Raw genomic sequence first — 15,071 nt, 5'->3', positions numbered from 1 at the left:
CCCACTTTAGTGAGTGGCGTCTGGGGTTAAAATGCATCAACTGGTCTCAACCCACCTGGAGCAAAGGAGAAGGAAGAACACCAAAGCCGCAAGGTAGTTATGAGCCCAAGAGACAATGTCCTTCTGTTAGCCCAAAACAGGAACCATTCCCAAAGCCAACTCTTCAGACAGGGATTGGACTGGACTATGGGGTAGAAAGTGATACTGGTGAGGGGTGAGCTTCTTGGATGAAGTGGACACATGAGATTATGTGGGCAGCTCCTGTCTGGAGGCAAGATGAGAAGGCAGAGGGGGACAGAACCTGGCTGAATGGACACGGAATACAGGGTGGAGAGAGGGAGTGTGCTGTCTCAATGCGGGGAGAGCAACTAGGAGTACTTAGCAAGGTGTGTATAAGTTTTTGTATGAAAGACTGACTTAATTTGTAAACTTTCACTTAAAGCACAATAAAAAAAAAGAAACTGTGAACTCAGATTTTTCTTCGATGGGCCAACCAAAAAATGGGGTCTGGGGAGAGGCAGCGAGCCGGATGTCTTCGGCGAATAAATAAGCAGACCGGCAGATGAAGGCAGCAGGTTAAGACACATGCCAGGTGACCCATCGGTGAATGACAGCTGAGATTAAAACCCACGAGCAGGGCGCTCGGCACCCCTTCCTTTACCACTGTGCTGTACTACAGCTTGTGGCTTGGAGACGCAGATTTCTTCAGCCCTGAGATGGAGGCAGACACAATACCCACCTGGTCCAGTTGGATGAACGATTCTGCTTATGTTGTGCATAGGACCCAGCCTCTGCACGACTCCTCCAGGAGGCCTTCCCTGACCCCTCCTCCCCTGAACAAGTCCAGCCAGTGCAGGATGTATTACCAGCTTCCGCTCTTGTTACGTATACACTGTCCTGAATTGCCCACTAACGTGACCTGAATCCCCTTGATGTTAGGCCTGGGCTGCCTTAGAGTTTGGGGCTTACGTGAAGGTGGGAATAACAGTAAAGTGGACTGTACGCAGTTGCTGGGTTCCCAAAATGCTGGTTTGTGCCTGACTACTAACCTAAATTGAGCCCTGGTGGCAGGGTGGTTAAAGTGTTCCGCTGCTAATGGAAAGGTTGGTGGTTTGAACCCACCGTCCGCACCTCAGGAGAAAGATGTGGCAGTCTGCTTCTCTAAGGAGATTTACAGCTTTGTTAAACCCTATAGGACATTTCTACTCTGTCCTATAGGGTCGCTATGAGTTGGAATTAACTCGACAGCAGTGGGTTTGGTTTTTCATTTTTTTAACTAACCTAAAGGTTGGTGGGTGGAACCCACCCAGCAGTGCTGTGGAAGAAAGACCTGGCAATCAGCTTCCGTAAAGATTACAGCCAAGAAAGCCCTATGGAACAGGTCTACTCTGTAACATATGGGGTCACCAGGAGTTGGAATCAATGGCAATGGGTTTGGGGTACCTGGCTATTTACAGAAAACCTGGAACGAATCCCTGACACTTTCTTTTACAAAGAGAATCACTTAATTCATAAATGGGAACTTTCATATTTTCCTTTTTCTTAAACTGGTGCCTGGGTAGAGTTGAGAATCTTGGAAACAGCCATTCATCTGAATTGTCACTCATTCCACAAATATTCCTGGAGTACCTCACATGTGCCAAGCACTGTGCCAGGCATGGGGGATAAAACAGAGAACAGAACAGACACGTTCCTTGTCTTCCCGGAGCCCAGAATCTGGCAAGGGAGGCAGACCTTAAACAGTTACACAAATACTCAAATGCCCATAACAACCGAAGTTCAGAGAATGGCCAGTAGAGGGAGTTACGTGGGCCAGCCCTGGGTCTTGCCCCGGCACTGACACGGGCAGGGTCCTCTTCCCTGTCCACCGCCCAGAGCTTCCGGGTCTCTTTCAGAATTGGCTCACTCGTGATCTCAGCTCTCTTTCCTGGCCCTCCAGTTGGGAACCCAACAATCAGTAATTGCCTGGCCTCCAAAATGTGCCCTGCCCTCACAGAAAATGCCAGCACACTCACCAGGGCAGAGTTTCGTGTCTGTCTTTCTGTCTCAGGCCTTCAGCATTTTTGGCAGGTCCTGGCGTTATAGGGTCGCTATGAGTTGGAATCTACTCGACGGCACTGGGTTTGGTTTTTTGGTTTTGGTCCTGATGTTACCAGCAGAGCAGGCTTGCACGAGGCGCTCGAGATTTAGAACACTTGGCAGCAGGGAAAGAGATGCGGCCATTTGGAAAAGATGAAGTGATGTGGAGCAAGACTCAGGGTTTGTGTTTATCTCAACTGTAACTTGCCAGAAAACCGGGGACACCCAAATTCCAACAAAAGCTTCTCCAAATATTTTTGGAGGCATTGTGAGGGTGCTGGGCTGTCTGGGTGGGATAATTTTTCCTGGTTTGTGGAACTGCCTTTAGTCACTGATCAAAAATTCCGTCCAATGTGTGAACCGACACCCAGTTTCTGAAGGGTGTGCCATGGGCAGGCGAAGGGAGAAGCTAGACCTGCTGGACCTCGGGGTAGGATTCAGTGGGGCCTTCTTGTGGCTGGGGGATGAGGCCAGGGCCAGTGCCGGGTGGGGAATCTGAGTCAGTGGAGAGCTAGGACCACAAACCAGGCCTCCCTTGTTCAGGACTCAACTTTTCCCACCACCCCTTGGGGGCCAGAGCCACTGAGGCTGAGAAGCACTCAGTCTGCCCCACTCCGAGGACTCTGGTCCACCAGGTGTCCTCACTTCTCCTGGGCACAGGCAGCAGGGAGCCGGGAGACAGCACTGTGGGCCAGGGAGCCCCAGACAGATTAAGCAGGCTGCCCTGACACTTGCCAGCCGCCAAGAAATCGCTAAACCAACAGCTCCAGCAGAAGGGCCAGGACACAGCCAGCATGGGCGTGGGTGGCGGAGGTGATGCTCTGGGAGGTTCCTGGAGCCCGGCCTGGGTCCAGTTTTTTTTTTATTTGGAGTAGTCCAAGATTTTCACTTTCTCCCTCCCTCCCTCCCTTCCACAAATACTGCTTAATCACCCACTTTAGGCCAGGCATTATGGTCCATGATTACAGACATGACATCTTCGCTTTAATTATCTCCACTTCCGGACACAGTGCCGACTTCACAGTAGTTATTCAGCACCCAGTGACTGCTCTTATGGTTATTATTGTTATTAAGTGTAGCAGTGACAAGCTCAACTAAGACACAGCTCCTGAACTGGAGGACGAAGAAAGGAAACAAAGTTACCGCGCACCTCCCATATGCTAGGTCCTGGGCCAGCTTTTGACACACCTTATCCCCCTGAACAGAGGCAGTACCTCAAAACTGGGGAAGCTGACATAGGCATTACATTACTCTGGGAAGTAGGGGAAGAGGAACTTCAAAGAAGGTCTTGGTCTAGTGGCTCCATTGAAGGTGAGTCTTGAAGTTCAAGTTCACCTGGTGAGCTTGGGGAGAAAGGAAGGGAATTCCAGGTGGAGAGACCAGCATGAGCAATGGCCTGGAGGCTTAAAGTGCCCAGGGTGCAGGAGTGGGGATGGAGTGCAGTAGTTAAGGGTGTCTAGGAAGTGGGGTGCACTGGCAGGTGCTTGGTTTTATGCATTCCCACAATGTCTGGCCAGGGATGTCCCTCAGAATATAACCTAGGGCAGAGCATTGCCCAAACCAGCAGGCTCTTGGGAGACCTGGTTCTGAGCTGGTCGGGTCTACAGACTTTCCTGATGCTCTGTTCACGTGCAGACCTTCTGGTTCTTTGGTTTTCTGTCCCCATCACTGAACGCCTGCTGTTGCTGTCTCAAGTGCAGGCTGGGAGCCTTCGGGTCATGGGGTCCCAACTCTGAGCAGGAGCCTGGCGTGCACGGGCACCAACACAAGCTCTATTGAGCCCCTGCCTGGAGCCCCCTGCTCGCTTTCCCATGCTTGTCTGCTTGGCAGCCCCCCTCCCATAAAGGCGCTGTGTTGTGGAGAATGAAAAGCAGCCAGCCCTTGGTTCAGTGTAGCCGCTGGAGCTTCAGGGAACGCAGCACAGCCAGACCCCAGTGTCCCTAACTGTGCTTTAGCTTCTCCTCCGTGCCCACCATCCAGCGGACCCCAGTGATCTGTGATTCCTCCCCCTCTGTGGTAGTGTACAGCTCAGGGGCAGCAGAGAAGATGCTGGACAGTCAGGAGCCCTGGATGCTCTCCCTGCCACTGACGGATGTGCTGTGTGACCCCAGGCAAGTTGCTTAACCTCTCTGAACCTTCATCTATGAACTGGAATGCCATCTTCCTTGCTGTCCTAGGTTTTTGAGGCAATTCCTGAGTAAACATGGGTGAACACAGAGTAAACTGACAAGCGTGACACACATGGGGATGGGGGGAGACAATCAACAAGACCAGTGATGCTTCCGTTGTCCCTCTGATTCCCAGCACAAAGGCCCTGGCTGCCAGCATGGTGGAGAGTTAAGACAGGGGAGATGCTCACACAGGCTCTGTGGCTGCTGCTCCAGGAGGCCTCTGACAGGGAAGAAGGGCCCCCGGGCTTTCTGTACCCCTCAGAGCTGTGGTAGCCTGGGGTGAAGGCACAGGAAAAGTCTGGGCCTGGGGCCTGGAGCAGCAGGCTGGCTCCCCCCACCACGGGGCTGCTGGCTGTAGTGTGTCCCTCCACCCACAGTCCTGACACTGGCTCTGCCTGCAAGAAGACAGTGGGGTGGCTGCAGCCAGGAGTTAGCCTCTCTGCTAGTCTCAGCTCTGGGGCTCCAGCCCATGTGGGGAGCAAGAGACGGGGGAAGGGCTGCGGCTTCCCTTTCCCGGTGTCCATCTTGGCACTGGGCCAGGGCTGGGATCTCGGGGTAAGGATCTAACCCACCAGTCAGTCACTATTCACTTATTCACCAAATGTGTTACTTTAAAAAGATTAAAGAGCAGCAGGCCTGTGAGGCATTATTAAGACATTCTAGCTGAGGCCCCAAAGAAAATGCATTTGAAAAAGCACCCTCCCCTCCCCCGGCAGTTATGTAACAACATGCCCGAGAGACAGTGGCCAACCAGATACCACGCTGCAGGGCCGGCTCAGGGCCCAGGAGGGTGTGCACAGGGCAACGTGTCTAGTGTGACCTGTGCCCTGGTCTCCCTCTTGCACAAGAAAACTGAAGGAACAGCTGCCCAGCTCTGGGGACTGATGCTTTTGGAGGGCTGTCTCTGCCCCAGGTAGTGCTTTGCACCCTTCGGCTCCTTCAGTCCTTCCAGTAACCCCAGGAAGCACTGTTATAGATTGAATTGTGTCCCCCAAGTCTATGTGTTGGAATCCTAACCCCTATCCTTGTGGATGTAGTCCCATTTGGGAGTAGGGTTTTCTTTGTTATGTTGACGAGGCCATATCAGTATAGGGTGGGTTTTAGGCCAATCACTTCCGAGGCATACAAGGAGCCAATTAGGCACAAAGAAGCAAGCATGCATGTGGGAAAGACAGACGCCACGTGGAGATCTCCAAGGAGCTCTGAGAAGCTGACAAGGATTTTTCCCCACAGTGGACACAGAAGCTCTGCCACTGCCCCCCAGAGAGGACCAGAGGCCGAGTCTCTGTCCAGTGCACCCACCTCAGGTTCTGGCTTGCTGGCTGGCAGCCCCTGCCCCAGCTCTGGATTCTGGGAGTCCATGGAAATGAGTGGGGGCAAAGGGAGGGCTAGGAGGCTAGAAAGCTTGGAGGTGACCACAGGAACAAACGGATGACCCTATGCTGTGTCTCCCAGCTCCTCTGAATCTCAGGCAGCCAAGCACAGGCTGGGGGACCCCACTCCAGCTGGTGGGGGGTGGAGGCAGTTACTGAAGCTCTACCTTCAACCTGCACCTAAGGCTACCACACCACCACCATCAGACTGAGCAGGGGTTTTTACCTGGAAGACATCTCCAAGTCACTCCGCTTATTTGCTTGCTCCTCAGGTGCCCTCGTGGTTGTCTTCCCTTTTCTCCTCTATGTACAGCTTAGTGTCCATTCCTGCTGGGAAGCCTAGAACCTGCTCAGGAGAACCATGGCTGGACCTGGTTCTGTACTTGTCCTACGGTTTGGGCAGTGTGCATATGTGTGTGTGTATTGTGTGGGGATTATCTGTCTGTCTGTGTGTCTGTCTATCTACCTACCTACCTACCTATCATCTATCGATCTCTCTATCATCTATGTCTGTCTGTCTATTATCTATCTATCTTTGGCAGTATCCAGGAAATTCCTCCAGGGAAGTGTGAGAACTCAAGCTCTGAGGTCAATGAACTCAGAATCTACACAGGAAAGATGAGAAGGAAGACAGGAACTGGGTCTGGGTTAGCTCCAGTCTCAGCTAATGCCTCTCTGACTTGCTCTGTCACCTTGAGCAATCTCTCCTCCCTCTGAACCTCCAGTGTCCCTTAGGTAAATTAAGGAATGAAGTTCAACTAGCTGTGTTCAGGTTGGTCTCAGAGGAGCTCTAGGATTCCTCGGAGAAGCCTTTGGGTAGTGGAGAGCCTCTAAGAGAATGGGCAGGGCTCTGGCCCCACCACCAACTACAGCAGCTTGGCTACTGGCTGTTCTCTATGATGGGTTGCACGTTGGCTTTTGTTGACAGAAGGGTCTAAATGGTTGGGGAAGGCCAAGAAATCCTTATGGGGACAGTTCTACTCTGCTACATGGGGTCAGTATAAGTTGAAATTGACTCGATGGCATCTAACAACAGCAAAAATGTCACCTTAAAGACTAAGGTGTGCCTAACCCAAGCCATGGTGTTTTCAATCGCTTCATATGCATGCGAAAGCTGGACAACGAATAAGGAAGACCAAAGAAGAATTGACACCTTTGAACTGTGGTGTTGGTGAAGAATATTGAATATACCATGGACTGCCAGAACGAACAAATCTGTCTTGGAGGAAGTACAACCAGAATGCTCCTTAGAAGCAAAGATGGCAAGACTACGTCTCACATACTTTGGACATGTTGTCAGGAGGGATCAGTCCCTGAAGAAGGACATCATGCTCAGAAAAGTAGAGGGTCAGTGAAAAAGAGGAAGACCCTCAATGAGATGGATTGACACAGTGGCTCTAACAATGGGCTCAAGCATAACAACGATCGTGAGAATGGCACAGGACTGGGCAGTGTTTCGTTCTGTTGTACATAGGGTTCCTATGAGTCGGAGCCGACTGACTAGCACCTAACAACAACAGTAACACTCCAGCTGGAATATTCTAAGGGTGTGTCTTTGCTCCTTCTGGTGGAATTCTGGGCCTTTCCAGGCTGACTGGAAGAATGCTCTGCCTCAGTGGGCCTGGCCCAGGAGTTGTGGCAGAGCATCCCCGGGAGTGCAGGGCACAGGAGTGAAGAGGGTACAGGTGCCCACCCCTCTGGCCTCAGTCTTCGATGGCCTGACAGCTGCTCCCATCTGTTTCTCCTCCCTGCTCTTCTCCACTCATCCGAAACTTCTCAAGGAAGCAGCTCTCATTAACACAAGGGATGCTGAAGCCACAGCTTTGTTTGGGAGGCAGCTAAGCCCCTGGAACTAAGTGTAATCCTGGAGAAAATGTGGCCTGTTTCCATGGAGCAATTAGCTGGATAACTGTCAGACCTCTGCTAGGCTTTGTAGAGGCATAGGCTCAGCTTGGGAGAGATCAGAAAGTCCCTCACTTTGAAGGGGTTGGCCACAGTACCATACAGACAACCACATCCTTTAACTCAGTGGTTCCTCCACTGGGAATGGAATTCATCCCAAGGAGATCTACAGAAGAAGGAAAAGGCCATATGCATAAAGGTGATCACTGTGGCATTACTCAAAATAGCCCAAATTGGAAACCACCCAGCTACCTGGCAACCAAACCAGTTGCCGCTGGGTCAATTCCAGCTAGTGGTGAACCCATGTGTGTCAGAGTAGAACTGTGCTCTGTAAGGTTTTCATGGCTGTGACCTTCTGGAAGCAGGTCTCCAGGTCCTTCTTCTGAGGTGCCTCTGGGTAGCTTCCAACCACCACCTTGCAGTTAGTAGCTGAGTGCTTAAATGTTTGTGCCACTCAGGGACTACTACCCAGCAACAGGGGTAATAAATTACAGAACATGAACTAGATGAAATATTATACGCCCATTAAAATTAGTATAACGAGCCCTGGTGGCGCAGTGGTTAAAGTGATCGGCTGCTAACCAAAAGGTCAGTGATTTGAACGCACCAGCCGTCCTGCAAGAGAAAGATGTGGCAGTCTGCTTCTGTAAAGTTTACAGCCTTGGAAGCCCTACGGGACAGTTCTACTCTGTCTATAAGGGTCACTACGAGTTGGAATCGACTCGATGGGAATGGGTTTAAAATTAGTATGTGAGAGCTACAAGGAAGCAAGGAAACAACATTGATAATAAAATGTTAACAAAAGGGAAGCAGCTCAGCACACAACAGTTTCCTTTCCTTTTGTGCGGTAATCTGCAAAAATGAAGACTTGCATTGGGGCTGTGATATTATGAGTGAGTTGCTCTCTTATTCATTTGATAAATAATTATTATTCAGTATGTGCCGCATCCGATGCTGGGTGCTGAGGATGGAGCAGTGAATGAGAGATGCAATTCCTGTCCCCCACCTGGAGCCCTGGTGGTGCAGTGGTTAAGAACTCAGCTGCTAATCAAAAGGTTGGCGGTTCGAATCCACCAGCCACTCCTTGGAAATCCTATGGGGCAGTTCTGCTCTGTCCTATAGGGTCGCTTTGAGTCAGAATCGACTTGACGGCCACGGGTAACCTAGAGTTTCAAATCTAATAATGCATTTTTTCCCTAAATGTCCTTCAGTGTTGCTGTGGCTTCATCTTTTCAATACAAAATAGGCGATGAGAGGAACGAGCGAGTCCAGGTGCTCCTCACCTTCCGGGTGACATACTTCCCTCCAGGTATCAGAATCAGAGCCTTTCCAGCTGGATCACATGCGTGTCAGAAGAAAACTGGGACATAAATGTGGTAGTGGCATTTCAGTCTTATAATGTCTTAGTTTCCTTCGTAGGAAAAACATTAAAAAAAAAAAAGAAAATCCATGTTAAAAAGGGGGGGAAAAGTTAGGACTTGTTACTAATCCTGTGACTGAATAATTAAGTATGCCTAATTCTGAAAGCAGCCAGCTAATTATGCAGTGCCAAAAGTGCCAGCTCTCATACCTATACCATCCTGTCTATAGCTGCAGGATTTTAGCTTTATAGCGAAATTACGCTGCCAGAGAACCTAATAAAAGGAAGCAAAAAGATATTTCTGTTTATATCGAGCTGCCATTTGAGGGAGACTTATAAATATGTTCTTCTTCTCTGTGTGTGAATCTGACAGCAGTTGCAGAATTAAAACCCCAATGGAACGTTTCCTGTTAATCTTTTCAAAGTGAACCAAGAAAACATCCTTTAAGATGTGAAATGACGGATTAACACTCTTTGGGTTGTTTTGAACATCTGGGAGCTGGAGCACTGCCTCTAAGAATACTGTTTAGTTCTAAAAGAACACAAGTCACCATCTTTATCTTTTGTTGTTTTCAGTTACCCGTGAGTCAATTCTAACTCATGGCGCCATGTGTGAAGAGTAGAACTGGGCTCCAGAGGGTTTTCAAGGCCGTGACCTTTCAGAAGCAGATCACCAGACCTGTCTTCCAAGGAGGCTCTGGGTGGGTTCAAACCCCCAACCTTTCAGCTAGTAGTTAAGCATTTAACTGTACCACCCAAGGACCTATCTTTAGGAGTTTGTATATAATCACAGAAAATGGAGATAACGGTGTGGCAAGGGCCACGCATCCACCGTGCTGAGTTATGCTTGTCTCGGATGCTTGTTATATGGAGGAATGAGTAAATGGATGCATTCAAATTAAAACAAACTTGATTTCAACCACTACGGTATGTGTCATATAGCATAAATGGGAGAATTAATAATCACCCAGGATTTCAGTCCTGTGTAAGCAATCAGTATGAATAATTTAGATCACAAAGTGGATTTTCATTTTGCTTGAACTATTCAGATTGACTTTTGATGCAGTCTCAACCGCTGCTGGATAACCACGGGCAAATTGTCCCACTGGGTCTATGCTGTGTGGACATGTATGTGTGTCTACATAGTTGCAAACTACCTAGCTATAGATACGGGGCCCCGTTCAAGCCAAATGTCAGGACAAATATTCCATCTTATCATGGTGTTCCATCTAAACTTGAGTACACACAGCCACACCTGAACCTTCCTCTGTGTTCCCCTCTAGCTGAAAGCCAATTCCTCTCTCCTTACCCTCCCCTACACACACACACACACACACACAAATAGAACAGAAGGCAGAGAGCAAGCAGCTTCCGTCCTTGGACCAAGCTTACCATGAGTCAGAGCATCTCTCACATGCAACACCCCTGTTTCTGACCTTCTTCATACTGGCTTTTGCCTGCCCAGCTGCGTAAGACCCACTAGAAGCTTCCAGCCTGTCTGACCTGTAAGATGTGTTTGACCCTTCAAGCTTTCTCTGGACTTAATCAGATGCTGGCCTAACCAGTCCTCCTGCCCAGCCCTGCCATGCTGTCAGACACACACACACAGACACAGACACACACACAGACACACAGACACACACATTCATTATTAAGTGCTTCAGCACCAAACAAGAAAGAGCCTGCTAGTTATATGCATGAAACTAGTAGAACATATATTGTACAACTTGGATGCTGGACCTGGCTCAACCCCTAATTAACTATGTGACCTTGGACAAGTCCCTTATCACTCGGGCCACACGGGGTTAAGCCAAAGGTTCTTTCTTGTTTTAACCACCTCTCGTGAGGATGGTGGAAACACGCCACCTATAACCACTGAGCTCCAACACCTATGCTGAAATATGTTTTAACCTTTCCCACGTAGAATAAGCTTTTACATTTCAACATAATAGCACAGGCCTGACACATGCAATATGCCATATTTATAGAATGAATGAAAGAAAGGTTTTCTATACTAAAATCTAGATGAATCACTTAGCTGAATCTACACAACACAAGGCCTAGCAATCTACTTCTGAGGACTCAGCCATTGAAAACCCTGCGGAGCGCAGTTCTACTCTGACGCACTTGGGCTCACCATGAGTCAGAATTGACCTGATAGCAAATTTCCTGTTTGACCAGGCAGTATAGGTAGCCGAACTAAATTGTTTTGGTCCCCTGAGTTCCACACTGCTGCATGAACCATGGAAACCCTGGTGGTGTAGTGGTTAAGAGCTATGGTTTCTAACCAAAAGGTTGGCTGTTCAAATCCACCAGGTGCTCCTTGGAAACCCTATGGGGCAGTTCTACTCTGTCCTGTAGGGTCACTATGAGTCAGAATCAACTTGATGGCAAAGGGTTTTTTTTTTTTTTTCTTTGCATGAACCATATACAATGTGTTGTTTTCACCAATCAAATAAATGGGAGTATGTTGCTAATTTTCCTCTTCTCTGGATGAGCTGGGAAGGGGAGAGTCCTGTCCGTCCATTTGGGATAGAGTTTTCTTCCCTGTGCTGCTGAATTCAGAAAGCACCAGTAATGATAATAACTATCTGAAGACTAAGGGCATTTAAGGCAAAGGAACCACGTAACCAGAAGAGAAACTGACGCATATAGGTCGCTACTTAAATCTCATCCAAGTGCGTTTTGCAAAGAGAAGGCTTGAAATGACAATTGTGCTATCTGAGGATTCAGCAGAACTTATCTGACCGACAGAAGAGACCAATTTGAACCACTGCCCAAGACCAGGTAACTGGCAGAGGCCCTGCTACTCATGTGGCTGTCTTGGCAGCCCTACGAAGGGCCAGTGTAACCCTGAGCTGTCCAAAGGCCAGTCTGGGTCCACGAGTGCAGCTCCCTTCAGTGATAGATGGCTCCCTGCAGCAGATTTTGGAAACAATGTGCTGGGTCATTGGTAACACAGCCACACGCTTCAGTGTGGCCCTCCTATACTGCTTGCCTACATCCTACAACACAAATCAAGGAAGAAAACAGAGTTCCTTTCTGCCTGACAAAAGAACAGCCAATCCTGCCAGTAGATTAAAGGCTGGAACATGACACAATTTGCCAGCATGCTAACTTGATTTTGTGCAAAGGGCTGGGGAAAGCTTTAGAAACCGCGGCTGGGTTCAGAATCAGTGCTTCCAAAGAGACAATGGGCCAAGGATGGATGGGAGCTGGGAGAGAGACACAGAGACCACAGGCCACCAGACTGGGCACTATGGGGTAGGCTTAAGGCCCACAGGAAGAGGACATTGCCAACAGCTTCACCTGTGGGTGCCTTTAGGAAGCCAGGGCATGTCACCAGAGCAAAACACTGTGACCACCCAATATGCGCACAGGTGTGCCTCTAGGTGGAAGAAAGCAAAAGGGCTTGTGGACGAGAGGAAGAGCACAAATCAGTAACGAGCTGCGAGCGTATGATGTCATCCTCCAGAAGTAAGCATTCTCAGTACTTTTAAAGCACTTAAAAAAAAAAACAACTCTAGTTGCTATAGCAGCTTGATGCAGCTCTTAAAAGGGAATTTTTTTTTTGAGGGGGTCATTTTATATCTTTAATCACCATAACAACTTGATATAGCTTTTAAAGGGTATTTTTATCCCGTTTATGTGTGCTTTGGACTTGTGCCGTATTTGCCTTTTCTATTTAAAATAATCAGACCAAGCATGACACATGAAAAATCACTGAAGGCAAGGAAGCCCTTTTGCAGACTGTACATCTACACCCAGACAGGCGCCTCTAGCTGCTCAGATCCTGCACACGGATGCGGCATTTCTCTCTGCCTCCAAACAGTCATCCATATTGGCCTGCACAGGTCAGTTTGTCCCGGCCCCTGTCTCTGAGCTGGCACACCAAAGCACCCCAGAACTCCTTGTGGAAGGGGTTTCTATGAAACCCCTCACTTCTCAGCCAGCAAAGCCAGCCCTCTCCTTCAAAAAGACACCCCCAAGAGACAGTCCCTTGAGGGGACTAGCGGTGCCAGCAGCCAAGTACCTTCTCCTACCCTGGGACTCCAGCAGGAGCTGGTGGGACACACACACAGTCTCACCAAAGTGAAAACCTTGTATTTCTTCTACACCCCATACAGGTGAGTAACTGGGGAGGGGGCTGCGTTTCCCGTGACTCCCAGGGCCCAGGGAACGGTGGGATGTGGGGAAGTGGGTGATAGAAGGGGGAGAAAGAGGAGGGATGGGGTGGGGTGAAGAGCAGTGGCAGCTCCGGAATCTCTCTACAGGAGGGGCCCAGAAGCAGAAATCTCGTGGCCAAGAGAGGAGTGGGGGACCTGAAGGAGTATTTACAAATACTTCTTTTTGTAAGGTTGAGGAAACATGAAGGACTTATAACACAAATGGGGAGAAGTGGTGATGGATATAGGGGAACTGTCCCACTCCAAGCTAGCCCTTGGTGCCACTATCGGGAGGAGACACAGGTAAGGGAAGAGGTGAAGAATCTGGAGGGGGCGCCGAGGGAGGAGGCTGAAAGCCAAGGATGTGTGGAATACAGAAGCTGAAGTCCTGGCCTCCGACGTCTACACATCTAACTGACTTTGGGGTGGGTGTGGAGTGTAGGTTGCAGGAGAAGCGGGTGAAAAGGAGATCTAGGGAGAGAGATTCTGGGTAAAGTGGTCGTTCTCTTCAGGATAAAAAGGCTAGAGGACGCTGAGGCGCAAACGCGGAGGGAAAAGGAGAGAAAGGAGACGTGGAAGTAACAATGGTGAGCGTGGAGGAAGAAAGGGCTTCGAAATCATCAGAGTGAGGAAACTGAGGCCCGGGAAGGAGCGGGGCAGGGGACGTGGGGAACAGAAGCCAGAAGGCACTTACTGCATGTTCTCCCAACTTGTCTTAACAGAGAAAACAGGCTCAGAGAGGTTAGGTCACGGAGCTGGCAAGTGCTGGAGCGCGGGCGGCCCCGAGTCGGCCCCGCGGCTGGGTGAAGGCTCTCCCCACTGCACCACACTGCTAGGTGAGTCACCGCTGGGGGCGCGCCAGAGATGGGCCCTTCCAGCCACCTCCCGCGCTGAAAGCCAGGAAAGACAGAAGGAGCAGGAGGAGGGAGCAGGGCGGAGAAAAGTGGTTGAGACAAAAGTAGGCAAGGGTAGGAGGAGGTCCGAGGGACGCTGGCCCTTCCACTGAGCAGGGGAAAGGACGGCAAGTGAAAGGCGCGAAGAAGAAAGACGCGCAAGAGGCGCGCGGCTCACCTATGGTCGACACCACAGTGCCCACGAAGTAGAAGGCGCCCGGGAAGTCCCAGTGCGGGCGCAGCGCGTCGGCGCGGACGCCGGCGGCCAGCGCGGCCTCGTAGAGACGAAGGAAGGCGCGCAGCTCCGGCTCCGCCACGCCGTGCGCCGCGCTGAAGTTGCGCAGCGTGGCTCCCCAGCGGGCCCGCGCCTCCGCCTCGCCGGGGCTCTCGAGGGCCGAGAAGACCGTGGCTCCCGCCACCAGGTAGAGGCCGATGAGCGCCGCCAGCAGCACGAAGCGGCCCGTGTCTTCGTTGAGGTGCGAGCGGCGGCAGCAGCAGCAGCAGCAGGCTGGGCGCGGCAGGCGGCGGCGACAGCGGCGGGACGGGGGCCGGGGGCTGCGAGAGGACATGGTCCGGAGCTCAGCCCCGGGGCCGGGGCGGTGCCCTGGGCCCGGGCCGCGACATCCCCCCCGCGGGAGCAGGAATGTGAGGATGGTGGCCAGAAGTCGGGGGCCGCCGCGGAGCCCCTAGCCGCCTCCCCAGAGCCCGGACGGCGGGGCACCCCCGTCTCCTCCCCGGGGCTCAGGCTGCACTCAGGTCCGGCAGGCCTGCGGGCGTCCGCGCTGGGGCGCTCCTCTCCGCGCCCCGACGCCTCGCCGACTCCCGCGGCTCCTCACCCGCGGCCCTCGGGCGCGGGGCTCCGCAGCTAGGCCCCTGCCGCCCAGTGGCCGGCGTCCGCGGGGCCCCGGGCCTCATACTCCTCTCCAGACAGGCCGCGGAGCCCGGGCGCCTAGGACCGGGACGCGGCAGCAGGGTGAGGGAAGAGCCCCTGGGGGCGTCCCATGGGCCGTTCTCAGCTCCGCGGCTCCCTGGGGCAAGCTGCGCGAGCCGTCCTGTTCCCGCCCCCGGAGCTGAGCTGGCGGCGTCGGCTTCAGAGCCTCGGAGCGGAGCCGAGTCCGGGGAAGCGC

The 15,071-nt window shown here is 51.5% G+C and overlaps 1 protein-coding gene across 1 annotated transcript in view; it reads right to left on the bottom strand.

Annotated features, from left to right (window-relative positions):
- Positions 1 to 14,763, bottom strand: part of KCNK12 (potassium two pore domain channel subfamily K member 12) — a 48,424-nt gene extending 33,661 nt beyond the window's left edge. The window contains exon 1 of the mRNA XM_049870431.1: positions 14,123 to 14,763. Within this exon, the coding sequence (XP_049726388.1) occupies positions 14,123 to 14,513 (391 nt within the window). The 5' untranslated portion in view covers positions 14,514 to 14,763. The remainder of the gene's footprint in view (positions 1 to 14,122) is intronic.
- Positions 14,764 to 15,071: the final 308 nt, after the last annotated feature.

Source organism: Elephas maximus, chromosome 26 (genome assembly GCF_024166365.1).
Source record: "Elephas maximus indicus isolate mEleMax1 chromosome 26, mEleMax1 primary haplotype, whole genome shotgun sequence".
NCBI lineage: Eukaryota > Metazoa > Chordata > Mammalia > Proboscidea > Elephantidae > Elephas > Elephas maximus.
The sequence above is the reverse complement of the archived record's forward strand: the minus strand, read 5'-3'. Positions and strand labels throughout refer to the sequence as shown.